At 39.0% G+C, this 26,341-nt stretch overlaps 1 protein-coding gene across 3 annotated transcripts in view; it reads left to right on the forward strand.

The window, feature by feature from the left end:
• FAM172A (family with sequence similarity 172 member A) overlaps positions 1 to 26,341 on the forward strand; it is a 350,899-nt gene that overhangs the window by 29,861 nt on the left and 294,697 nt on the right. For all 3 annotated transcript variants that reach the window (XM_054031751.1, XM_054031750.1, XM_054031752.1), the window contains exons 2-4: positions 282 to 405; positions 6,279 to 6,380; positions 10,626 to 10,726. In XM_054031751.1, the coding sequence (XP_053887726.1) occupies positions 300 to 405; positions 6,279 to 6,380; positions 10,626 to 10,726 (309 nt within the window). In that variant the 5' untranslated portion in view covers positions 282 to 299. The remainder of the gene's footprint in view (positions 1 to 281; positions 406 to 6,278; positions 6,381 to 10,625; positions 10,727 to 26,341) is intronic.

Genomic DNA, 26,341 nt, shown 5'->3' on the forward strand with positions numbered 1-26,341 from the left:
ATTTTTTATGAGGTTGTTATATTTTTAAGTATGATATTGCTGTTAGTGGATTAATAAATGCATTAGTGGTTTCTCAAGGCAAGTGTAAAAATCAACCCTAACTTTATCTTTGTGAATAGTATATCAAATGTATTTTAAATTTTATTTCCAGCAGAAAACTCATTTTTGAAATCATTTATACATATATTTATATTTTAATGGTATGCATAATAACATGTGATATCTAGTTAAGCAGAGATCAATGAACTGGCTAGTTCCTGACTTTGATGATTGATTTTTAGCTCATCCTGTGAAGATTGATGTCCTTTTCCTTCATCACTTTAATTTTGTTGACAATTTGGATAAACATGGCACAGCTCCAGCAAGGAGGCCCAGATGAAAAAGAAAAAACTACTGCACTAAAAGGTATAAACTTCTTTGGTTTCTTTTTATATTTATATGTATGTGTGTATGTATGTGTATGTATGTATAGATATAATTTATTTCAGAGTCCTTTATTTAAAATTAAGGAAAGGGTAATAGAAACAGAATTGCTTTGTTGTAGCTGTGGTTTAGGATCCTGGGAATTACCAAAATGGATTAGACTGGTGGTCCATCTACTGCAGTATCCCGTCTCTAACAATGTCCAATATCCGTTGTTTCAGAGGAAGGCACAAGAAAACTGAACTTAGTGGTCAGTAATGGAATAACCTGTTTATAAGTTTATGTTTGCAGAAATTATCCTTTGAGAAGACAATTCATGTAATTTAGGTATTCTTATTTTTCAGGAGCCACTGGGGAGGAATATTCATGTCAACTTCATGCTACTGATGTTTTATTGCTGAATAACTGTTTACAGTATTAAAAACCTCTTTAACTACACAGTGTTTGGAAATATATTTATAAGGCACTGATCCGAGTGAACCAACTGTACAATTATAGACTCGTGTATTTCAACAAAACAAATAACAGTAGGAATTAGGATCTAAATGGTTTAATGGATAAAATACTTTTTGTTCAGGGCTAATTAACTGTAGTCCTCTTCTAGATAGTATTTTTTGAGTCTGGAAGTACATAGGATAGATTAGTCCCACAACTCATCTGACAAAAAGACTGGATTTCTGGAGATTTGACATAATTTCTGTTGCACTGGGGGTAAGCACACATTGCAAGTTCTTGCATTATACCATTATCTAAATACGCCTCTACAAAGGAAATAAAAGTACATTTTGAAACACCAATGTTAAAATTGGATGTCTACAAATGCATTGACAAAAAATTTACCTTTTATGAAATGATTATTGTAGAGTACATACTTCTATTATAAGCCTGTGCTTTTTGAGACCTTTCAGTAAAACTAAGTTCTCTTGCTGTTGCTCAGTATAAAGCTGCATTTTTGGGGAAAGGTTTGGTGAAATTCCATTTTGTCATCTATCAGAGATGATAGTATTTTTGACAAGTTTAAAAACTTGCAGGTAATTATTTTCTGCACTCAGAAAACTAAAACTTGTCTTCAAACTTATCATTGACTTAATCTTAATTAAAGCGACATGTCTTGGAATATTCCAATGATGAAGTTATCAGTGTTGGAAAGTTGTATACTTCACATGATTTAGTTAATAGATATTAAGTCTTAGACTATCTCCTGCTGGACATCAAACTTAAACTCTAGTGAACCAACATGGAGATGAGTTCCAGAGTCAAGGTCCTCTGCCTAGAATGATTAACCAGAGCTCCCAAAAGCTCACATCTAAGGACAGTTAGCTAAGATTAGCTGAGTTACTATTGTTATGTCAAGAGGGTACCTAGGAAAAGAGCAGTCATCTAGGTAGCAAGAACCCAGGCCAAGTGGGGCTTTGTAGATTACTACTTTGAATTGCCCTTGTCACCAGTAGGAAACTAGTCCTGAATATGGAACAAATGTAATATGCTCCATGTGGCCCACACTGTTAAGAAGTGGGCTGTGCTTTTCTGCAGTTACTGAAACATCTGTGTAGTCTTCTTGGAGCTACCCTCCAAGCAGAGCAAATTACAGAAGTGTGAGAACTGTCATGGAGTTCAATTTTGAGAGACATGGACACAACTTCCTAGTAAGGCTGTCGATAAATCGCAGTTAACTCGCGCGATTAACTCAAAAAAATTAATCGCGATTAAAAAAATTAATCACGATTAATTGCACTGTTAAACAATAGAATACCAATTGAAATTTATTAAATATTTTTTCATGTTTTTCTGCATTTTTGAATATATTGATTTCTATCTACAACACAGAATACAAAGTGTACAGTGCTCACTTTATATTATTTTTTATTACAAATATTTGCACTGTCAAAATGACAAAAGAAATAGTGTTTTTCAATTCACTTCAGACAAGTACTGTAGAGCAATCTTTTTATTGTGAAACTGTAACTTATAAATGTAGATTTTTTTTTTTTTTTGTTACATAACTGCACTCAAAAACAAAACAATGTAAAACTTTAGAGCCTACATGTCCACTCAGTCCTCCTTCTTGTTCAGCCAATCACTAAGACAAACAAGTTTGCTTACATTTGTGGGAGATCATGCTGCCCACTACTTATGTACAATGTCACGTAAAAGTGAGGACAGACATTTGCATGGCACTTTTATAGCTGGCGTTGCAAGGTAGTTACATGCCAGATATGTTAAACATTTGTATGATTCGGCCACCATTTCAGAGGACATATTTCCATGCCGATGATGCTCATTTAAAAAAAAAAAAATACGCTAATTAAATTTGTGACTGAACTGCTTAGGAGGAGAATTATATGTCTCTTGTTCTGTTTTACCTGCATTCTGCCATATATTTCATGTTATAGCAGTCTCGGATGATGACCCAGCACATGTTTGAAGGATAGTTTCACAGCAGATTTGACAAAATGCAAAGAAGGTACCAATGTAAGATTTCTGAAAATAGCTACAGCACTGACTCAAGGGTTAAGAATCTGAAGTGTTGTCCAAAGTCTGAGAGGGACGAGGTGTGAAGCATGGTTTCAGAAGTCTTAAAAGAGCAACACTCAGATATGGAAACTATAGAACCCTAACCACCAAAAAAGAAACTCAACCTTCTGCTGGTGGCATCTGACTTGGATGATGAAAATGAACATGTCAGGCCACTCTGCTTTGGATCGTTATCGAGCAGAACCCGCCATCAGCATGGATTCATATCCTTTGGAATGGTGGTTGAAGCCTGAATATTTAGCATGTAAATTTCTTGTGACGCCGGCTACAACATTGTCATGCGAACGTTTTTTCTCACTTTCAGGTGACATGGTAAACAGGAAGTGGGCAGCATGATCTCCTGCAAATTGTAATCAAACTTGTTTGTCTGAGTGATTGGCTGAAGTAGGACTGAATGGCCATGTAGGTTCTAAACTTTTATATTGTTTTATTTTTGAATGCAGTTATTTTTCGTACATAATTCTACGTTTGTAAATTCAACTTTCATGATTGCACTACAGTACTTGTATTAGGTGAATTGAAAAATACTATTTCTTTTGTTTTTTACAAATATTCGTAATACACTTCGTATTCTGCATTGTAATTTAAATCAATATATTTGAAAATGTAGAAAATATCCAAAAATATTTAAATAAATGGTATTCTATTATTTAACAGTGCAATTTATCACATGACTAATCGCGATTAATTTTTTTCAGCGCTTGACAGCCCTACTTCCTAGCCAAGTACAGTTGGCTCTCTTGGACATTGCTGTCTTGGACACTGCTGCAACCTGGTGCTGTAAAAGCAGAGAAGGATTTTTAAAAAACAAAACAAAAACCATCCTTTTTTAACAAAGGACCTCTTCTCCTTCCTCTCCAACCTTTCCGCTGTATAAGGAGCTGAAAGAACTTGTGCCAAATTTTTCAGACACTTTATTTTACCAACCAATATAATCTCCCACCTCAACTGAGCTAAAAGACAAGTTTCAGAGTAACAGCCGTGTTAGTCTGTATCCGCAAAAAGAAGAACAGGAGTACTTGTGGCACCTTAGAGACTAACAAATTTATTAGAGCATAAGCTTTCGTGGACTACAGCCCACTTCTTCGGATGCATATAGAATGGAACATATAATGAGGAGATATATATACACACATACAGAGAGCATAAACAGGTGGGAGTTGTCTTACCAACTCTGAGAGGCCAATTAATTAAGAGGAAAAAAAAAAAAAAAAAAACTTTTGAAGTGATAATCAAGCTAGCCAATACCACCCTATACCGGAAACCTACTGACCGCTACACTTACCTACATGCCTCCAGCTTCCATCCAGGACACACCACACGATCCATTGTCTACAGCCAAGCTCTAAGATATAACCGCATTTGCTCCAATCCCTCGGATAGAGACAAGCACCTACAAGATCTCTATCAAGCATTCTTAAAACTACAATACCCACCTGCTGAAGTGAAAAAACAGATTGACAGAGCCAGACGAGTACCCAGAAGTCACCTCCTACAAGACAGGCCCAACAAAGAAAATAACAGAACACCACTAGCTGTCACCTTCAGCCCCCAACTAAAACCTCTCCAGCGCATCATCAGAGATCTACAACCTATCCTGAAAGATGATCCTTTACTCTCACAGATCTTGGGAGACAGACCTGTCCTCGCTTACAGACAACCCCCCAACCTAAAGCAAATACTCACCAGCAACCACACATCACTGAACAAAACCACTAACCCAGGAACCTATCCTTGTAACAAACCCCGATGCCAACTCTGTCCACATATCTATTCAAGTGACATCATCATAGGACCTAATCACATCAGCCATACCATCAGGGGCTCGTTCACCTGCACATCTACCAATGTGATCTATGCCATCATGTGCCAGCAATGCCCCTCTGCCATGTACATTGGCCAAACCGGACAGTCTCTACGCAAAAGAATTAATGGACACAAATCTGACATCAGGAATCAAAATACTCAAAAACCAGTGGGAGAACACTTTAACCTGTCTGGTCATTCAGTGACAGACCTGCGGGTGGCTATATTACAACAGAAAAACTTCAAAAACAGACTCCAAAGAGAGACTGCTGAGCTAGAATTGATATGCAAACTAGACACAATCAACTCCGGTTTGAATAAGGACTGGGAATGGCTGAGCCATTACAAACGTTGACTATCTCCCCTTGTAAGTACTCTCACACTTCTTATCACACTGTCTGTACTCGGCTAGCTTGATTATCACTTCAAAAGTTTTTTTTTTTTTTTTTCCTCTTAATTAATTGGCCTCTCAGAGTTGGTAAGACAACTCCCACCTGTTTATGCTCTCTGTATGTGTGTATATATATCTCCTCATTATATGTTCCATTCTATATGCATCCGAAGAAGTGGGCTGTAGTCCACGAAAGCTTATGCTCTAATAAATTTGTTAGTCTCTAAGGTGCCACAAGTACTCCTGTTCTTCTTTTTGAGCTAAAAGAAACTCCCTTGAGACTGTATTACCCAGATCTGGGGTAGAAGAGAGAGAGAGACAAGTTGTTGGCATGCTGTTTCCAAAAAAATTTCCCAGTCTTCTCTAGTGGGCTTACAGTTACTCAGGGCTCGTCTTCACTACCAGGGAGATCGACGCTGTTGCAGTCGATGCAGGGGGTGTCGATTTAGCAGATCTAGTGAAGACCCGCTAAATCGGTGACAGAGTGCTCTCCGGTCGACTCCGGTACTCCAGCTCCCCAAGAAGAGTAAGGTAAGTCGACCAGAGAGCGTCTCCCATCGATGCAGCACAGTGAAGATACCTGGGTAAGTCGACCTAAGCTTTGTCGTCTCCAGCTATGTTATTCATGTAGCTGGAATAGTGTAATTTAGGTTGACTTACCTCGGTAGTGAAGATAAGCCCTCAGATACCAGAATCTATGTAGACAGGCATTGAACCTTGTGGAACCCCACAAGATGTCCTTTGGGAGTGGATAAAAAATTGTCCAACATTACTCAGTGGGCTCTCTCAGAAAAAGAGGACTAGACATAATTAATTATACCCACCCTATCAAAGCATTAAATAAAACATTTTTGTCAGATATGTTTTTAAAATAAACCAGGCATACAATGCTGTGTTTGCAGCAAACAGTCCTGTGGCACCTTATAGACCAACAGACGTATTGAAACATGAGCTTTTGTGGGTGAATACACACTTAGTCGGATGCATCGGTATTCACTCACGAAAGCTCATGCTCCAATACGTCTATTGGTCTATAAGGTGCCACAGGACTCTTGCTGCTTTTACAGATCCAGACTAACACGGCTACCCCTCTGATACTCGAATGCTGTGTTTTTCTTTTTAGATTTATTGTCTAGAATAGACTTGGATGAACTGATGAAAAAAGATGAGCCACCACTTGAGTTTCCCGATACACTTGAAGGATTTGAGTATGCCTTTAATGAAAGTAAGTAGAATGTGCTTTGTGAAGATTCTACTTGGAAATTGTATAATATTAACAGATTATTAGAAAATGGATTATACCTTGTAAAGCCTTGCTAGAATTTCATATTTTTCTGTTAAGAAATAAAGTTTTATCCTTAAATATAACTTTTACGCTGTCTGGAGTGGCTCATGACCATGAGTGCCTACCTCAGAGCAGACTGTCAAAAACAGGGCAAACACCTCAAACTGGTGGTGTGTTCTATAATTAGATTTTACCAAGACAGTAACATATATGAACTCGTGGATCACTATAACAGTCTTACCATGGAATCACGGATAGTCACCAAGACAAACCAGACTTAGTGATAAATAGTCACTTACACCAAAAAACACACCACATTCAGGTTGCTTCCAGTCCCAGGAGACCAGTCACTTATCACAGATCAGTTGGTACCCTAGATCTTGTACCAAAGCCAATACTTGTACCCAATCCTGTAATAAACTACGTGACATTTTATTAAACTAGGAAAAAGAAATGAGAGAGTTATTTACAGGTTAAAGCAAGCAAACATATACACATAAGTGAGTTATCATCTAAATCCTAAGAGTGACATAGTTGTTGTGATCAAAGTGTCTTTCAGGGGAGACTCTGGCTTAAGTTTAGAATCTCTGGCCCTTCAGAGTTCAAACAGCCAAAAAGATGCAGTTTCTTCATGTCAGGGATTTTTATTTATTTTCCCCCAGAGCTCAAGATGATGGGACAAGTTCACATGCACGTCCCCTCTTCATGGGTGTCGGGGGAGCAATAAACAAAGTCATTTCCACAATGAGTCCACAGTGGTTTTTCTGGTACCTATGGGCCTTACTCTGTTGGGCAGGAGATAACACCTCCTGTGGCAAACTAGTATTTCACACTTAGTAATAGGTTTCAGAGTGGTAGCCGTGTTAGTCTGTATCAGCGAGGAGTACTTGTGGCACCTTAGAGACTAACAAATTTATTTGAGCATAAGCTTTTGTGGGCTAAAGCCCACTTCATCAGATGCATGCAGTGGAAAATACAGTAGGAAGATCTATCTATCTATCTATCACACATACAGAGAACCTGAAAAAATGGGTGTTACCATACTAACTCTGAGACTAATCGATTAAAGTGGGCTATTATCAGCAGGAGAAAAAAAAACTTTTTGTCGTGATAATCAGGATATTTCTCTCCTGACTGTTCGGGTTTACCATTTCGGAGCAACACTTCTACAGTTACAGACCATAACATTTAAATATTATCTTATAACGTGGGATGTAGATATTATAAGTGAGATTAATGCATGCAGCAACATACAAACAAAACCAACATACAGGTGACCTGATCTGGTTTCCAGCTCTGATGTTGTCAGTTCTTAACTAATTCCTGCAGCCTGGGCAAGAGCTGGCATCTAGCCTACCAGTGTCACAATAATGCTCTTAGAAATCTAGCTAAGTAATTTCAAATTTTGCAGAATTGTCAAACAGTCCTTGGTCCAACACATTGTTCCATCATTTAGATTTGTACAATATATACATATGTAGATTGTTCCAACTTCCTTTCTTTCATTATGAAATATTTGATTCAAAAATTGTAAACATTATTTCTAAAGCTATTTATTTTTAACATTTAAAATTAAATTGATGTCCCTACCACTAGTGATATTTTACTTACAGACTCAATTTACTCATTGATGGAGAAAACTACTACTGTATTATTAATAATTTAGATAGCAATTTATGCATTTGAGTTAAGCTTGAAAATTCCATGTCTGCTGATGGGAAAATAGTTCTTCAGAAGGGCATTCTCTGGGAAAACAGAATAAATCTCTGAATTAGCAATGGGATGCTGTCTTTTACTACAGGTCACAAGTTTGAATCCAGGATACGTTAGTAGAGACCACAAGTTACCACCATCTATTTGGTGATGTATGTTAAATATGTTGGTGGTTTTTATAATTGTCTAATATCTACATTATAAAATCCATCATCACAGTTGGTACCCATATTATCAATCTCGGATGAGAAATGAAGGGTTGAATAGGCATGGCGGCTAAAAAAAATCAGATTCCCAGAAGGGGCTCCTACAAAATTGTTTGAAACCTGTAGTAGGGCAGACTGGGAAGTTTACACTCCTATTGCCATGCAGTGTCTGTTCTGTGAATAGAGAACTTTAGTTTCTAATGCTGTCTTTTTTACACCTTCCACTTTTAAGGAGGAAAAAAAAAAGCTTTCCTTTAAATGATAGTCATTTATGCAACACTTAGCTTTTTAATATCCTGATGGCTTTCAAAGGAAGGTACTTAGAGACTAAAAGTGTCATGAAAGTGATGCTCATTCTTTGATGGGAGGGGTTAACTCTCACTTTTCAGTTTTGTTTTTAAAGATATGTACAGCCTCTACTATTGTCTGTCTGCTCGACTGACTTCAGAGTTAATGGTGCACATGTGGTTTCTAAAAGGAGAGGGGCTGAAATCTGAATGGAGGGGGGATGATGGTTTAGAATTATATTATTAAAAGTTCCATCACTAATGTAATAGCCTGAGTGACTTCCTTAGGGAGTAACAAACCCTATAGCATATGCTTCCGGTTAGGGTATTGCCAAAGGGATATGTTTTGCTCTGATATTTATAATTTATATGTACTGTAGTACATTTTTATATCATAATCTGTATGTTTCTCTTTGTGAAGGAGTAGTAAGTAAGCTGTTTTATTTTCTGCTTTGTAGAATTTGAGAAGATGGGGTTTCCAAACATTTTAGGAATACTTGAAAATAAACTACAGTTCTTACTAGATATTTGCTATGATTCCTTAGGGAGATAAGAACTTCATCAGTAACCTGCTTTAAAACAAGCTATACTGAATAGTAACTAGCTAAGAAGCAACAACTGAGCCTAGAAATTTAAAAAATGTAGACGTCTTAGAGTATGGTGATGATTCCATGAAGAGAGGGATATTGGGACCTGAGATATTGGATACGAACTTGGGAAGGAACATTTCCCTGGAGGATAGTAATTGGAAAAATATACTGAAACTGAGGTAATGGCAGGGCTGAGAAAGTCAAACCTCTTCTATTATTAAATGAGCAGGTTTATAAGCAGGTACACTGAAGACAACAGAAAGCTCTCAAATATTTTGTTTGCAGCTTCAGGAGTTTTCAAAACTAATCTTCTTTTAAGCAACCTTTTCATGCACAGAATTCTTTATCAAAGCTTAGAATTCACAAGGAGATATCAGCTGAGTTAATGTCTTTGTCTTCATGTTGCAAAGTAGAAAAATTTCTGCTAATAAACCATGCTTCTTTCCTTCAGATATTTCAACATTTTAGGATAATATGCTTAGATATTGTTTTTAATCATTTCTCTTGTTAAACACAACTTTGTACTACCTTTTGTGGCCATAACATTTTATGTTTTTTATTTTGGCTAATAAGTTAAAATATAACTGGTAAAATATCTGATATACGTCTCCCTATCCCAGTCTTTGTGGGCTGCCATTTTATTCCTCAGTCATCTCCATCTAATCCCTTCCTTCATCTGTAGCTGAATGTGCTACTATTCTTCAGCTCTGAAACTAAGAGATTGTAATGTTGCTCTAAAAAAAAATTGCTGTGGTGTGCACATTCTTCTTCGACATGCTGCATCATTTTTCTTCTATTAACTCAAGGTGTAAGAGTTCCAAGGTGTGTTCTGAACTAAAGTCCCCTGCTTGATTGCATTGGGGTGCTAAGGCATTTGACTTGTAACTGAAACTATGTTTTAGAGATTAAGAGCTTAATTTTCAAAAATTCTTTTCCTTTTTGCACTGCAATGTGCCACTCACGCTTTTTGCACATGCAATTTAATTGAGTACATATGATAGTTGGTATATAATTACCTGGTTGGTTAGCTAACAGTCTGATTTTGTACCATTCAGCTGCTAATTCTTCATTTTGGGGCATACTTTTTAGGGACACAAATATTAGTTGTATAACAAGTTGCCAGGCTGAAATTTGGGCTTAAAGCTCAATATGTCACCGTTCGTGCTTCACTTGATTTAGAAGTGAATGTGATGGTGGTCTTGCTGCGGTCCATTTGGTTTAAGTGCCCTACATTGTAATTGGGGAGGGAGGGAGAATAATGTGATATATGAATGAAAGTGGTTCTACTTTCACATGAACATTCTTTTGCTTTCAACAGTGAATTGTTACCTCTGCTTTTAAAACTCTTAAAATGTATATTTAAATCTAATATTATTGTTTCTTTTATAGAGGGGCAATTAAGGCATATAAAAACTGGGGAGCCATTTGTTTTTAACTACCGTGAAGATTTGCATAGATGGAACCAAAAGCGCTACGAAGCTCTTGGAGAGGTATATGCTGTGTGTGTGTGTGTGTGTGTGTGTACACTGTGCGTGCTGTAGTTTTCTTCTGTGTATTAAAATATAGGTAGAAATGAAATTATTTTAATTCCTACTTGTTCTTTAAAAAAATGTTCTGCATTTTAATGCTCTAACAATAATTTAAATTATTTACTGTGTAATTTATAGTGTTGTAGTCCAGGACTTAAACTACATCTTTTAACCCTCTTTTGTGTTTAAAGTAGAATATAGTTTGGACAGTACAAACAGAAAAGAGACAAGGTGGGTGAAAGTCTTTCTTTCACCAACAGAAGTTGGCCCAATAAAAGATATGTCGGCCACCTTGTCTCTAATATCTGGGACCAACACAGCTACAACAACACTGCAAACTAACAGAAAAGAGTATTTTTCATATCTTATGATAGCTTTTTTTTAAAAAAAATACATAATTTCTATGACTTTCCTCTCCGCCAGCCAAAGAATAGGTACTAAACTCTTGTGACATCATTTTCCATATGGAGGGGACATATTAGCTGAATCTGCTCATTTCTCTTCTTGTCTTCAGCTGGTGGAGAGAGTGATCAAGTTTGCTAAAATAAATGTTTGGATTTGACCATTTTTGTTTTGGCAAATGGTTTTTCCAAATCTTTTACTTTCAGTCAGGATAGTTTGGAATAAGATGCTTCAGTGTTATTTTCTTTCCCTTTGCTTACTGAAGTATTCTATAGAGATGTGGTGAATTTGCTCTGGAGCGTATAATACCTCTTTCAGTTGTGCGAGAAAGTGGCTTTCCAGTTTCTGTGTCCTATTTCTTATGCATGGGAAGCCGTAGCATTGAGTTGACATGAAAGGATACTTTTGGCCACAGGGGCTGTAAGAACATGTATGTCTGGGTCTGTACTGCTCTGCCCTGATTGTTCCTGCCCAATAGCAGAGAGCAGTTTGAGCACAGTGACCTGTCAGTATGTTGGTTCTGCTGTAGTCAGTGGCTTTTGGAGACCTTCCCTGAAAACAAATTCTTTAATGCACAAATTGGTGCTGTTTTCTCAGAGACTTTGTCCCTTGTTGTCCATCCTTGAGAGGGACCGTGGCACTATCAACAAAAAAAACTGTGATCAACCTTTGCCTCTGCTCCTCATTCATTGGCCATTTTGCCTGACTGTGGGATCAGGCTCATTTTTTGAAATGCTTTGGTCTTCATTTCCTCTTTCTGTAAATTTAACTCACATTACTGAGGGATGTATTTGATTGTGAACATATTTAGAAAACATTTTGTCTTTTTGAAATTTACTTTCTGTTCAAGTGTAACCATGTTAAAATATTAAACACAACAGCTCACAATCGACTGTGCCAAAATAAATAGTATAAATTATCTTGAACTGGTTTCTGTGACTGCATAATGAGAAATGTACTTAAATTTATCAGTTTTTTTTTAAAATTCTCTGCTGCTTGTGATGGTGCCAAGGGTATATTTATTAAGATTGAACATATATAAAATTAAGGGGTGTTTTCTAGTTATAACAGGATTTTTGTATATTCTGAGAAATTCTGTAGACATTGACTAAGCAGGCTCAAGCAAAGGGTAGAGAGCACTAGTCACAAAAGTGATTGTGTGCTCCTGTACCTGATTGATTGGACAGCATAGACAATATTCCTCCTCCTCTGACTGAGCCATGGTGGAATGAATGGAGTGTGATCCAAGGAGCTAAATATAGTCAAAGTAGAGATTGCTGGGTGTAGCAGTTGGGACAAGTCTAGAGAATGTGCAGAAAGGAAGGATGCCCTTCCTATAGAAACTGAGGAATGGAGAGGAAGGGGACGAGGATACAGGTGTTAAAAAGGAGATGTATGCACACACACGCACACACATGCGCACACACACACCTCAAATATATATAGTATTTGTTTTATGTAACATAAATAGTGCACCATCATGCAAGAAAAAACACCTAATTTATATGGCAAAGAAATGTAAATTACAGAAAACCTGTATCAGAAAATTTCTATGGGATTACCTAAATAATATGTATTAAAAATTTGGTTACACTACCACCTCCCTTTACTGAGATAGCATAAATTAAATCGAGTGGTGGAATATTTTTCTGAATTTAGTTAATATGTCAAGAATATGTCATGGATCTACAAAGAATGTAGAATTTTTCATCGTGATATAGAAGAACGTTCATCACTTATGAATAGCATAGCCTTGAGCGGAAAACATAATCAATCCTTTGAAGTGTTAAAATCACCTTTGTATTACATAATCATGTGATGCAATTCCATATTTTTAAAATTGTGTCTTGGTTTTAATTTTGCATTTCTAGTACAGTGCTTCTCAAAGTTGGTCCGCCGCTTGTTCAGGGAAAGCCCCTGGCAGTCCGGGCCTGTTTGTTTACCTGCCGCATCCACAGGTTTGGCCGATCGCGGCTCCCACTGGCCGCGGTTTGCTACCCCAGGCCAATGGGGTCTGTGGAAAGCAGCGCGGGGCGAGGGATGTGCTGGCTGCCCTTCTTGCAGCCCCCATTGGCCTGGAGCGGTGAACCGCAGCCAGTGGGAGCCACGATCGGCTGAACCTGTGGACGCGGCAGGTAAACAAACCGGCCCGGACCTCCAGGGGCTTTCCGTGAACAAGCGGCAGACCGGCTTTGAGAAGCACTGTTCTGGTAGACCTGCTGCTGTTTCTACTCTGTTTCTATTTAGTTGTGTTGGCTTAACAATCTGAGGCAAAGCTGAAGGCCATCAGCTTTTCAACCAGTCATGAACTGCAAGAAAATGCCAACCATAGTGGTTACCCATGCTTAAATAAAATATTCATTTAAAAGAAACTATGTTAAAAATAACACTATTGGTTGCAAAGTCAAGCACTTAAAATTTAGGAAATGCCAGAATCATTCACATTATTTTCCCTGGCCCAATTACTATTCATTTTCTTTCATAGTGGCAGTTCATTGTCATCATAAATTACTATGAATAGACATTAGTCTAGGGAAAGAGCATGTGAATGACCTATAACCTGGTAGTTAATGCACTCACATAGGATGGGGAGACCCAAGTTGAAGACTCTACTTCACTGACTATTTTATTATTTATAAAATTTGGAACAGTTTCAACAAGAAAGATATTGAGGGGCTCACACCAGAATATCTCTGTGACGAAGTGGGACTGTTCTTAATGTTTCCTCTGAATACTGTGTGGGTGCCTGAGTTTCCCCTATGCATTTCTTAAGTCTCCAGTGTGCATAAATGGAGACTCTGTATCCTGGCAACAAATGGCTGGGGCCCTTTCCCCCAGCCAGGAAATAGCTAAAGATAAACAAAGAGATCAGGTGACCTCCTGGCCCAAAGAGACAAAGGCTAGAAAGGAGGGGCTGGAGGCGGTTTCAGTTTGGAGCTGGCTGGAGATGGGAAGTGAGGGCAGATGGGGTTGTCTGGCTCACTGGGCCCCAGGATGAACCCAGCTGAGAGGTCCTGTTCTCTGTACCTACAAGCTCTGCTTTAGACTGTGTTCCTGTCATCTACTAAACCTCTGTTTTACTGGCTGGCTAAGAGTCCCGTCTGACTGCGAAGTGGGGGTGTGTGCAGGACCCTCTGGCTTCCCCAGGACCCCGGCTGGGCGGACTCGCTGTGGGAAGCGCATGGAGGGGCATATGCTGAATGCTCCAAGGTCAGACTCAGGAAAGTGAAGCCGTGTGAGCTTCTTGCCCTGAAGACAGTCTGCTCCAAGGGAGAGGAGGCTCCCCAAAATCCTGACTGGCTTTGTGGGGAGCAGTTCTAGAGCATCTCCTGGGGACTCCGTGTCAATCCCATAACCCAGTGGCTAGGTGTGATATTCCCCTCTGGTGTTGTGTGGACCGGTGATCTGCTAGGCCACTCCAATCCTTGACTCTGGGAGCCAGCCTTATCTAGCTCTGTTGTCAGAACCCCCACTCCTGGGCTGTTCACGCACAGCCTCTGGCATGTAAGGTACTCCAGCTACTTGCAAGTGAATGATACTAGCCAATATCTCCGGTCCCAGAAACAATCCTAGGAACCTCCATCTTGCAGTGTCTGGTTATGCCCACTGGACGCTGCAAGCTTATATGAGTTCGTCAATTTAACAAAGAAATTGAGATGTACCAGGCTTGTTCTCCCAAGGGGAGTTTCTGACACCCTGCAAACCAAACACACTGGTTCAGGTATAATAAATAGATTTATTAACTATAAAGGTAAATTTAAGTGATTATAAGTGAAAGCATAACAAGTCAGATTTGGTCAAATGAAATAAAAGCAAAATGCATTCTAAGCTGATCTTAACACTTTCAATGGTCTTATAAACTTAGATACTTCTCACCACAGGCTGGCTGCTCTTCAGCCAGGCTCACCCTTTTGATCAGTGGTTCAGTCGCTTGGTGGTGGTGGTGTCTGTAGATGTAAGTGGAAGAGAAAGAGTATGTCAAAATGTCTCTCCCTTTTATCATGTCCTTTCTTTCCTCCTGGCTCCTCTTCCCCCTTCAGAGTCAGGTGAGCATTACCTCATTGCAGTCCCAGAAGGGGGTGACTCCTTCGAGGGTCAAACAGATTCTTTTGTTGCTGCCTAAGCCAGTGTCCATTGTTCCTGCGAGGCTGGGCTTGGTTTGTCCCCATCCATGCCCTGACGAGGTGTGAACTGCATCCCTATTCTTGGAGAGTTTTTGCATGGACTTGCTTTAAGCCATGAGGATACATTTTCAGCCTCATAACTATATACATGAAATTATAACCTATAACATTACTGTAACGATTACTATAACATCACTATAACAACCATGCTCAGTGCAGTTTGAGCATTCCGAAGACACCCAACATGACAAACTTTGCACTGGATACTGCACAATCATTTTATAAAGATGAACATGGGGGTGCTGGGTGTACCCCCAAGGTACAGAGCATCACACTAGGACACCAGTAATGTAGAAGACCTATGTTCAGATCCATTCTGCACATCAGGCAGACGGGGGAATTGAAACCATATCTCCCACATTCCAGGTGAGTGTCCTAACCACTGGGCTGAAAGTTACAAGGAGGGGGCAATGGGACCAGCACTATTCCCACCTCCTCTTCCTGTGGCCATTTTGTGAATAGAATCTCAGTCCTGGGGGGAAATTGGGGCCAAAACTACTCTCTGAATTTGTGTCAATATCATGATTGGTTTTGTACGACTGAAAAATGGATTTTCAGCAAATAAACTATTGTAGGGAAAATCCTGGTCAGCCCCTGGAGCCCCAGGATGAGAATGCTCTGTGGATAGAGCATGTGCAGGTCAGTTGGCAGAGTTTGTGAGGGGATGGAGATAGTTCAGGGCAAGAATTAAGTTGCCAAGCTCTAACAAGTCTCTACTTAGTATATGTGAATTGCATTTTTTTCCACCCCGAGAGTTCAAAACTTAGCCAAATGTGGGTGAATTTTCAAAGAGACAGTAAAAGCGCATCCCTGACACCAAAGAAGTCCCTTGCCAAATTTCAAGTCCCAGACCAAGACGTGGTGGTGCTAGAGTTTCTCAATGGGACAGTTTTTCTGAATTTTTTTTAACATGTGGACAACAATGTGTTTTTTCCTAACCTCATTCTCGGATATTTCAACTAAAACAGTTCAGTCATATAAATTCATTCTAAGGCAGACACGTGAAATGGCTAATTTCATCCCAAATGGCAAAAGTTTGGCAAAATTATACGTAACTGAAAATGGAGTGTTCTAATGGAAGGTGGAGGATGACCTTAACTATAGGCTGTATTCCCTGTGACACCCCAATAATACATGTCTTTGCAATTGGATTCCCTTTTTCTTCCTCTTTTCTGCCTCTGAAATCAAAAGGCTTGCTTTCAAACAAATGGCTTTAATAATAGATAGGGAGTGAGAGATACAGAGGGGAAAAATCCCTCTAAATAATCAGCAGGTGTTTTAACTTTTAATAGTCTGTTTACCATGAACTTTTTTTTGGTGAGTAAAGAAGGTGGAGAGACAATTAGTCATTTTTTGGTCTAACAGCTATTCGAAGAATGAAGACCACTAAATAGTACCTAAGAAAAGTTACATTTAAATATAAATGCTTGTCTTAGCTGCGTGCAGTATTCATTTGCATGTGTTAAATCCACTTTTGAAAATCTGATGTTTGGAAAGACTTTTACTGAAGAGATTGTCAGATGTGCATCAGTGAATCCTTCTAGCTTGTAGGCAGCAATTGGCGGTAGGTTCATCATAGTGACATGACAGTACGCAGGGTTCAGAGATAGTTTCATAATTATTGTTAGCACTTTTCTTGAAAGAAGTGATGAGCGTCTCATAAAACCCAGATGGGAGTATGATACATTGTTGATAAATGTGTTTTTACATTTTTAAATTGAAAAACAGTGAAAAACAGAAAAGATACAATAAGGCAGATGGTTGTTTATATAACTACTGGCAAGTTGCTGTGATTTGAAGAATGTTAGTTACAGTTAAAAAAGGGGTGGGGGGAGAAGGGGGAGTGTTTCAATGGATTAGTCATGAGTTTCTTAAAATAAAATCTTTAAAAACTTTATCTCAATCAGAATGGGATCCACTCTCGCCATCCTAGGTTCTTACATCCTAGGCTGACATTGAGTATGTCAGCACTTAGCAGACTTTTGCACATACCATTTTCATGCAGTTGGAAGACTTGAGGATAAAAATCAAGTGTGAAATCTTCAACTGTTTAATAGCATTGTCATGATAGATTTGATTATCATGTAATCTCTTTCAGCCTTTAGTTTTTTTTTCTTTTTAGGTTTTTCTCTTTTGAAATAAAAACTTCTATCTAAATATAGTTTTACCCTGGATTTTTATTGCTTCTAATAAAAAACATATTAATTGCACAGCAAAATAAGTTTTATTTGCCATATTCATTGTTCACATTGCCTTACAATGAATAGAGCATCTAATACCAGAAACATCAATGTGCACAGAGGAGAAAAAAGAAGTGAGGATATAAAGTCTGTCCACTATTTGTGGGAGAAGAGGTGAACAAACAAGCTGCTTTTCTATTAGATGGAAAGTAGAAAAATTATAGCAGTTCTTAAACAGAACACAGATCAACATAGTGTGGTGGTGAAAGCACACTGATTTCATCTTCACTATATGGTTCCATTTCAATGATTCCGTTCCATTTTGTGTGTGTGTGTGTGTGTGTGTGTGTGTTAGTGTTCTTTTCCCATCAAGAATCGTCAGAAATTTTTGTGCAGAGGATACCTCCCGCTGCAGAAAAATGTCATACTTTGCCTGGAGTTTTCTAGAAAAATGATAGATAAGGAGAACCCTTTCATCAATAAAATATTTTAAAATCTATTTGTATTTATTATTCTCCTCCTTTGAGTTGCAGACCTCAGGAAAAATTAGTGAAATGTTGTTTACATTTTTAATTCCTTTACTAGCTTTTTCTCCCTGTTTCTAGAATCAGTAAGATTAACAATTACAGTACCTTTAGCAGCAGACTTCTTTTTTCAGTTTTCTGGGAACATCTTGAGATACACCGTAACCTTTGGATGTTCCAGACTTGACAGAATTGGGATTTTGTTTTATACAAGATCTACTAACTGTGCAGAATCTTTACTATGGGGATCTTGATATTAGCTCTTTCTTCGTTCAGGCGTGTTGTTCTATATGGTGATCCGCCCACTGGAGGATTGCCTTTCTGTTTTACCAGTCTAATTTACTGTTTAATGTTAATGGTGGAGAGTTGAAGTAGCAGAGTTTATACTTTATTATCAGGATCCTGGAACTTGCTTTGTACAGTGGATCATATTCCTGTGCATTTTACAATTTGTTCACAGCTGAGGAATTTACTGTAGAATTCATTCCTTGATTTAGAATTATGCATCAGAATCTTAACTTTTCATTTAAAAAGAGAGACAATTCTATTCCTTTCTGTTGTGAAGATAATCTTCCAAAAATAAATCATTGTACTGTTGTATTCCTGAATCTGCAATCAGCCTGACTTAGTTTTCAGAAGTGGGAACTGCTCCATTCATATCAGTGAGGTGTTAACACACAAACTCAGTGACAATTAAATGTCAACATCAGCTACTTCAGTGCTGGTTGTTGAAGCAGAAATACCCAGTTAATGTGCTTGCTGTTGATGGATATGGTAGTGAATACTGGGAAGTGGTGCAGGTGGACACTGTCACAGGTTGGTTAGATTGAAAACGAAGTTCAAATCCTCCTACCTCGACCCAAATAATTGTTTAAGTTCCCTTTCTGCCTGTCCGCAAGTGGGAGGGAAAGTAGAAAAGCATCTCTTCCCTGGGGCCAAAAGCATCAACTGCTTCCTCCTTGCCAGAACTCCAGACTTACCTGTTTAGAAGCCAAAAGCTTTAGCTTGTTTTAATCTAGTTGCCAAAACCTCCAGCTTTCCTCTGACAACTTCTGCAGTGCAGTTACACATTGTCAGTGTGAACTTCTCAGGCACATGGTAAAATAAAATGTGTTATTTATTTTGATAAATTCAGTGGAAACTGCTGATAACATTATTGATTTTTACATTTAATTTAATTTACTGATGCTGCTATAGAATGTCCAGCCTGCCTTACTAACGAGGGCCTTTGAAACAGTATTTAGATTCAGCCACAGTTTAGGGAGGTATTGATTAGAACTTTATCTCTGGTCTGATTTAAAACTTCCAGCAGTTCTCTACAGGAGAAAAGTTAAGGTCTGGTCTCTATTACAGACCTATATCAGTATAACTATATTGTTCTGGGGTGTGAAAAATCTGTACCTCTGAGCAACGTGGTTATACTGACCTAATCCTCCCCCCACCCCTGGCACCGTGTAGGCAGGGCTATGTCAGCAGGAGATCTCCCGCCGACACAAGTACCACCTCTAGGGGAGGTGGATTAACTACACCGACAGGAGAGCTCTCTACTGTTGGCATAGAGTGTCTTCGTTAAAGCACTACAACATGCAGCTGCACTGATGCAGCGTTTTAAGTGTAGACGTGCCCTGAGAAAACGAAGAGTTCTCTAGCTGCTGTAAAATAGGACAGAAGCTTAATTTTTGTACTTCCCCATGTTTTATCCTCTCCTGCTCAGGAAATTCAAGAAGTTCAAACATCTAATTTCAGCTCTTTGGCATATTGTTCCTGCCATTTCAGCAGTGGTAGCTTAGTCTGGGCTGGGTAGGGGAAACGCATCCCTTGAACACTTGTGCAGCACCTTCCTTGTTGCGTGCCCCCCATCCTTGTGAAAGCATGGAAGTGCCTCTCCTCTTGTGCGGTGGCTCATGGCGTGCCAGGTTCGGTCACAGAGGTCTCCTTGGGAATGTCGTCTGGAGTGCTGAAATTACTTCTGAGCCCGTTTTCCCTCCCAGCTTGGGACGCCAGAACCCTGCCTTGTTGAGCCAGACATGCTAGCCTGCTCCAACACAGACTCGGGGTTTGGGCCACGCCCCCAAAGCTGCAGACTTTAACCAAAAACAGCTCAGCAGGTTACCTCTCCAGCGCCCAGACACCCAGTTCCCAATGGGATCCAAACCCCAAATAAATCTTTTCTACTCTGTATAAAGCTTATACAGGTTAAACTCATAAATTGTCCACCATCTATAACACTGATTTGCTCCCCACGCATTAATCACTTACTCTGGGTTAATTAATAAACAAAAATGATTTTATTAAGTATAAAAAGTAGGATTTAATTGGTTTCAAGTAATAACAGAACAAAGTAAGTCACCAAGCCAAATACATTAAGAAACTGATTACAGGTAATATCTCACCCTTAGAGATGTTCCAATAAGCTTCTGTCACAGACTAAACTCCTTCCTTGTCTGGGCCCAATCCTTCCCCCTAGTACAGTTCTTGTTAGTTCCAGCAGACATCTCAGAAGGTAAGCAGGGTCTTTCTCCTGACTGGCACCCTTTGTCCTGCTCCACCCTCTTTTATAGCTTTGGCACAAGGCGGGAATCTTTTGTCTGTCTGGGTCCCCACCCCTCCTTCTAAATGGAAAAGTACCAGATTTAAGATGGATTCCAGTATCATGTGACATGATCAAATGTCCTCTGAGACCCCAGCCTCCATTCTTCCTGGGCTGGCCCATACGTACACATAGCCATTTACAGTTCATTGATTCTGAAGCACCCTTAATGGCTTCCACTTAATATGTTTACATCAGTAATACAAGTTTATATCTTATTATCCTAACTCCAGACATAGAAATAATATATGCAAATAGGATGAACACACTCAGTAGATTATAAACTTTGAAATGATACCTTACAAGTGACCTTTTGCTTAAAGCATATTCCAGTTGCATCATATTCACATTCATAAGCATATTTTCATAAAGCATATGGAGTGCAACGTCACAGCTGGTTCTTAAAGTGCTGTAGAAGCCAATTGCTCCTGCACATCCATGTAAGCTACTATATGATCTGTTACTGTTGTTTCCACCAATGTTCCCTCCTCTCCTTTTTAGTTTAGTGTTGGAATTGGGTTTCTGGATATGCTGTTGGTAATAAGAGTAGTGTAATAACCTTTTGGGGACAGGGAAGAAATTTTCCCTACATCACTGAATCAGCCATGGGGAGGTCTGGTAGGTAGAGTTCCTTTTGTGATAGTGGTGTAATGTTTGATTGTGGATCTGTCTTATATCAGCAAAGAAAGGAAAACATTTTTTTAAATAAGTAAATGTCATAGTAAAACCAGAAAAATTGGCATAGAAACTCAGGGAAGGTATAATTCCTAATATTACTTCTAAACTTCTATTTTTGAAAATTGACTGAATTTCAATTTGGAGTCCCTTCAACTTCTACCATGGTTTCCAGCAGCACATATGGCTTGTCACTTTACTCTTTTATTCCAGAAAAGTGACACATTTTTCTTTTTGAGACAAAGTTTGACAGTTCTAGAAACTTGTTAGCTGGTCATAGTCAACATGAAGGGGATCTAAGGTTGGTCACAAAGACCTAATAGGTTTTTAAAAGTGTTTAAACCTTCTCTATGCTAGTGTTTAAAGACGTTCCTTAAAATGTGTTAGCTAGACACATTTATAAAGTTGATTTTATTTTCCTTGTCTAGACATGCCCATAGTGTCCCAGTCATTGACCCAATAAACTGTAATACTGGTGACTAAAGCAAAGAGGGCAAATTTTGAATGTGAAAAGGTCAGAGTGCTGAGTTCAAGGAGTCTCCTTCCAACTGGAGTTCTTGCCAGTAATTCTTTTCACATTAGCCCCTAATTCCAGTCCCCACTTGCTGAAGGAAGGCTTTCCCCACTGGGACCAGTTCTATCCAGACAGCTTCTGTTGTCATTTTTAGGAAGGAGCCATTGAGCCTGTCATTCCCAGCTACTGTGACCTCATCTTGCCTCTAGTTTTGATAGGATAGGTTGAGGGAGAGAATTTTGCAGCAGGTTTTGTTTTGGGTTATTGGAAGGAGGGAGGTTTTGCTTAGATTAATTCCCAACACATTGAATGCTACCATTTCTCTGTCAGTATTAGCATGGGGTGCGGGTGATTGCCCAGAAACCAAGTAAATGAATACTAGATAGATCAGTGGTTTGATACAATGATGATAGAGAAAAACCTAAGATTGGACGTTGTGTCTGAAACAGAGAACAGAACATCACCTTAGTAGAAAACCTGTAAGTGGGTACCACTTACATTAGTGCTTGGACCCATAATATAGTATTTAATATTTTATCATAACACAATTGGTGAATGCCACCAATCACATAGCAACCTCATAGGAGAACTGACCTAAACTGCAGAATGACTCTAAAAAGTTACTACAGTGGGCTTCCAACAGAGAGTTGGAGAAAGATTTAATATTAATATATATATAGTGTACTTAGCTGTCTCCCAATTTTATATTTTTCTCTACCTGGTAGAAGCAAATCTATAAAAACAAAAAATGTAACTGGGATGGTAGCAAATTAAATATCAATTCACAGGTCAACAAAGAAAATGCTGGGCTTGTTGATGCTGACCTGAATGCATATATGAGATTAATAATATCTAACGCTGGTGGACTACATAGCCTTGTTATGACAACATTTTGAATGTTGTGTGTAGTTCTGGTTGCAACAATTTAGAGAATGAAAAACAAAGAAAATACAAAGTGAAGTAAAAGTAAGATAAAGATTGGAGTCCAAGACTTGCACCTCTCTATAGACTAGGAACAAGAGACTTGGGCAACATATTCATAAACTATATCTACTTTGTTTCTGGACTCGGGTCCATGCATATGGTTGTGCCAGAGCCCCCTTACCATCCATATCTAAACCCCAAAAACACAGGTTTCAAGACATGTCTGGGGAAAGAACATTAGCAGACCTGAGGGGTGTGGGTATGAATACGCCTCGGGCGGTGGCATGGCCCCACACCCATGACCGTGTGTAGTATGGACGGGGCTAAAGGGCGTGTTCTGTGTCCTGAGTTCAGGAGTCCTCAAGCCCTGTTCCCACAATGTACTGAACCCTTTCCTGCCTTACCCTGCCCAAATCTATGAAGGTTTCTGTCCTCCCTTCTTATCTGTAGTAATGAGCTGTGCTGATCACCCTGGAACAGTTTTCTGCTGCACTCTTTTCACCACTACGTGTGGACATGTAGAGAGCAACCACATGGTCAGCCGAATACACCTGGGTTCTCATAAATATGTGGTCAGAGTTCAGTGTCCTCCACAACTTCTCCAGCAGCACTGGGACCTTACATCTATACTGTTCCTATTCCAGAAGCAGTAGTCAAGTCATGGCCATTCAGTCACACCACCAGCAATTTCCTGTGCCTCTGTGTCATAGGGCATCACTGAATCCATCACCATACCACTCACTTGCCTTTGACTTGTGGAAAAAGGTTAGAGTCCGTTTACTCAGGGTTTTCACCTGTCGTTTACTGCAATCCAGACAAATTTGTCGCAGGAGCGGAACCACATTGTTGGTCACTTGCTCCATGTCTTCCACCAAGTTGGGCAGGAGAGAGCAGTGAGAAGAAATTGCCATTGCCAAATCTGTGAAGATGTCAGCAGTACCACCAGCACATAGCAAAGAGGAAGGATCCTATAATGCTTCCTGTGATGTGCAGAAGCTTGGGATACCACTCCTGACATGCTAGCTGTAATCTTGCATACAAATAAAGGTGATGTGCATGCGGGTATATCTAGCTACAGAGCATGTACCAGCACAGCAAATGAAGACATTTGGCCACCTGGGCTCTCCGCCCTCTCCTCCCCCCAGAGTGGGGAGCTCAGGTAGCGGCCAGGAGTTGGGAGCCTGGGGCAACTGGGCTCTAACTGGGGCTCCCCACCCAAACTGGGGTGACAGCCCAAGCTGTGAGCAGCCAACAGCTAATGTAAGTAATGCGGTGTCTACACAGACTCTGTGTCACCCTAACTACACTGACATAAGCCCTACGCCTCTCTTGGAGATGGAATTATTATGTTGGTGTAATAGGGCACTTATATTGGCGGAACCAAGTCTGTAGTGTGTACAATGACATAAGTAGGTTGACATAAGCTGCCCTACATCGACCTAACTCTCTGTAGTGTAGACCAGGCCTGAGAGGAATTCAGTCAGTAAAACTGCTGGAATATGTGGTGAGACAGACTTTTGCTTTGACTCCACTTACTTGTTAAATTAGACACTCATTGTGTTTTATTTTTATTTTCTTGTAACCAGTTCTGACTATTATGCCTCACTACTTGTAACTACTTAAAATCTATCTTTCTGTAGTTAATACATTTGTTTTATCTAAACCAATGTGTTTTGGGAAAATCCATTTGAGATTACGGGATTGGTGCATTTCATGGACTTTACTACTACGCCAAATTCTGGTGCTGCAAAAACTTTCGAGTTGTTTCCAGGCAAAGGTCCTTTATGCTATGTGAGTCTCTTTTTTTCCCTGTCTTCCATTTTTTTCCTCCTCACTGTTGCTCATGCTGATGTACTATTTGTTTATTTCATAGGGCAGCCAGTGCATGTAAATGCTCTCTAATCTCTCCCTTTTAACACCTTCACTCACAAACCCAAAAAGTCGGTCTGATAGTTGGCCAAGCATGCAGTTCTAGCACAAATACATTAATTTGCACACAAGTATGTTGTTCACACACACCAAAATCTATTTTTCACGTGAATAAAATTTCCTATTTTAATATTTTTAATAAGAAATATAAACCTTAGTGCTTCAAAGCAGAAGTACTAAGGGCTAGGAGGAAATTTCTCTCATGGGGAAATTATTCCATAATTGTTCAGTAAGAGATTTCTTGCCACTTCCTCTGAAACATCTGGCACTGGCCATCAGTAGACAAGGTACTGGACTATATGGACCACTGGGCTCTTCCAGTATGGCAATTTCTATATTAGTACTTCCCCAAACATTTGTGAAAAGGAACGTATTGTATGAACTTTCCCTGGAAAGTGAACAAAAACCACTATGAATATGGATCAAAGCTTGAGTCAGTTCCTTGTAAAAAAGTATATGAATAGATTTTCATATTATTCAATCAGCTTTGGCCCATAATATGTCTTTAAAAGAGGTTTTATTTACATATTGGGTTGCCTTTGGATATGCTAGGTATTGCATTCTTTTAGAAATTGAAGGTCATGCTACCAATAAATACCATATTTGATTCAGGGATGTTCTTTCTGATCATATTTGTATTCAGTGACATATACGATACAATTGAGTATATGAACTCAAAAGCCATAATTTCTAGGAAGGGAAGGCTTTTGCATGCTTTTAGTCACCAAGTTAATGAACTATTTATGAGTAAACAATATCTTTTAATTCTTTGATCTTTTAATAGCGGAAGTAATATAAACTATAAGTGTATTTTATACTTCAAAAATGTAGAAACATATTATGTTCTTGCAGAATTTCCTTTTGTAATAAAATAGAAAAATTACCCAACTTAATCTTCTCAAAATAGATGTCGTGAAACCATGTTGTATGGAAGCTTTAGATAAAGCACCTGAGAAAATCTGAGATTCTAAGAATGAGAATTTTACCCTTGTCATATGTCATAGTCTTCCTTACCTATGGTAACTCGATAAAGTTCATCAGGGCTTGACCCAGTTACTTGCCCTATCTGAGGCTTTTTGTTGCTTTCTGCCAGCTTGAGTTTGTCTACCAACAGAATCCAAGGATATATTTAGATGGGTTCTGTTATCTGGAATAGAAAAGAGGAAGAAAATCAAGGTGTCCAAGCTGTTTTTTCAATCTTCTGCTTAACACCCCTAGAAGAGAGCCTTTGGGGCAAGATTTTCCTGTCCTTAAAGAGAAAGTATGCATCTTTTTTAGGGAAATTTTGTTCAGCGTATTAGATGTCATAACTGTTGACTAGAAAAGAAGCAAGAAAGTTAATTACTTCTATTAAAAGTTAGATGTAGGCTTTTGCCAGCCACTCAGAGCAGATAAGAGTCCCAGGTGTCTTCCATAACTGTGTGAGTGAGTCAGCAACGTTTGCTCTCCAGTTGTTGGGTGCTCAGCACAGTAAGATGCAGACACAATATTAGTTAATGATCAAAATATAAATAGGTTCTGGAATTTAAACCAAGATGTCATGTATCCGATAAGTATAAGAATATTTTTATACTCTTACGAATATGCACTCGTATTTGCACTAACAAAAAGGAAAAAAAAAACACTTTTTTTTTTTTAAATCCAGTGTGAGTTG

This window comes from Malaclemys terrapin, chromosome 6, assembly GCF_027887155.1.
Source record: "Malaclemys terrapin pileata isolate rMalTer1 chromosome 6, rMalTer1.hap1, whole genome shotgun sequence".
Classification (NCBI taxonomy): Eukaryota; Metazoa; Chordata; order Testudines; family Emydidae; genus Malaclemys; species Malaclemys terrapin.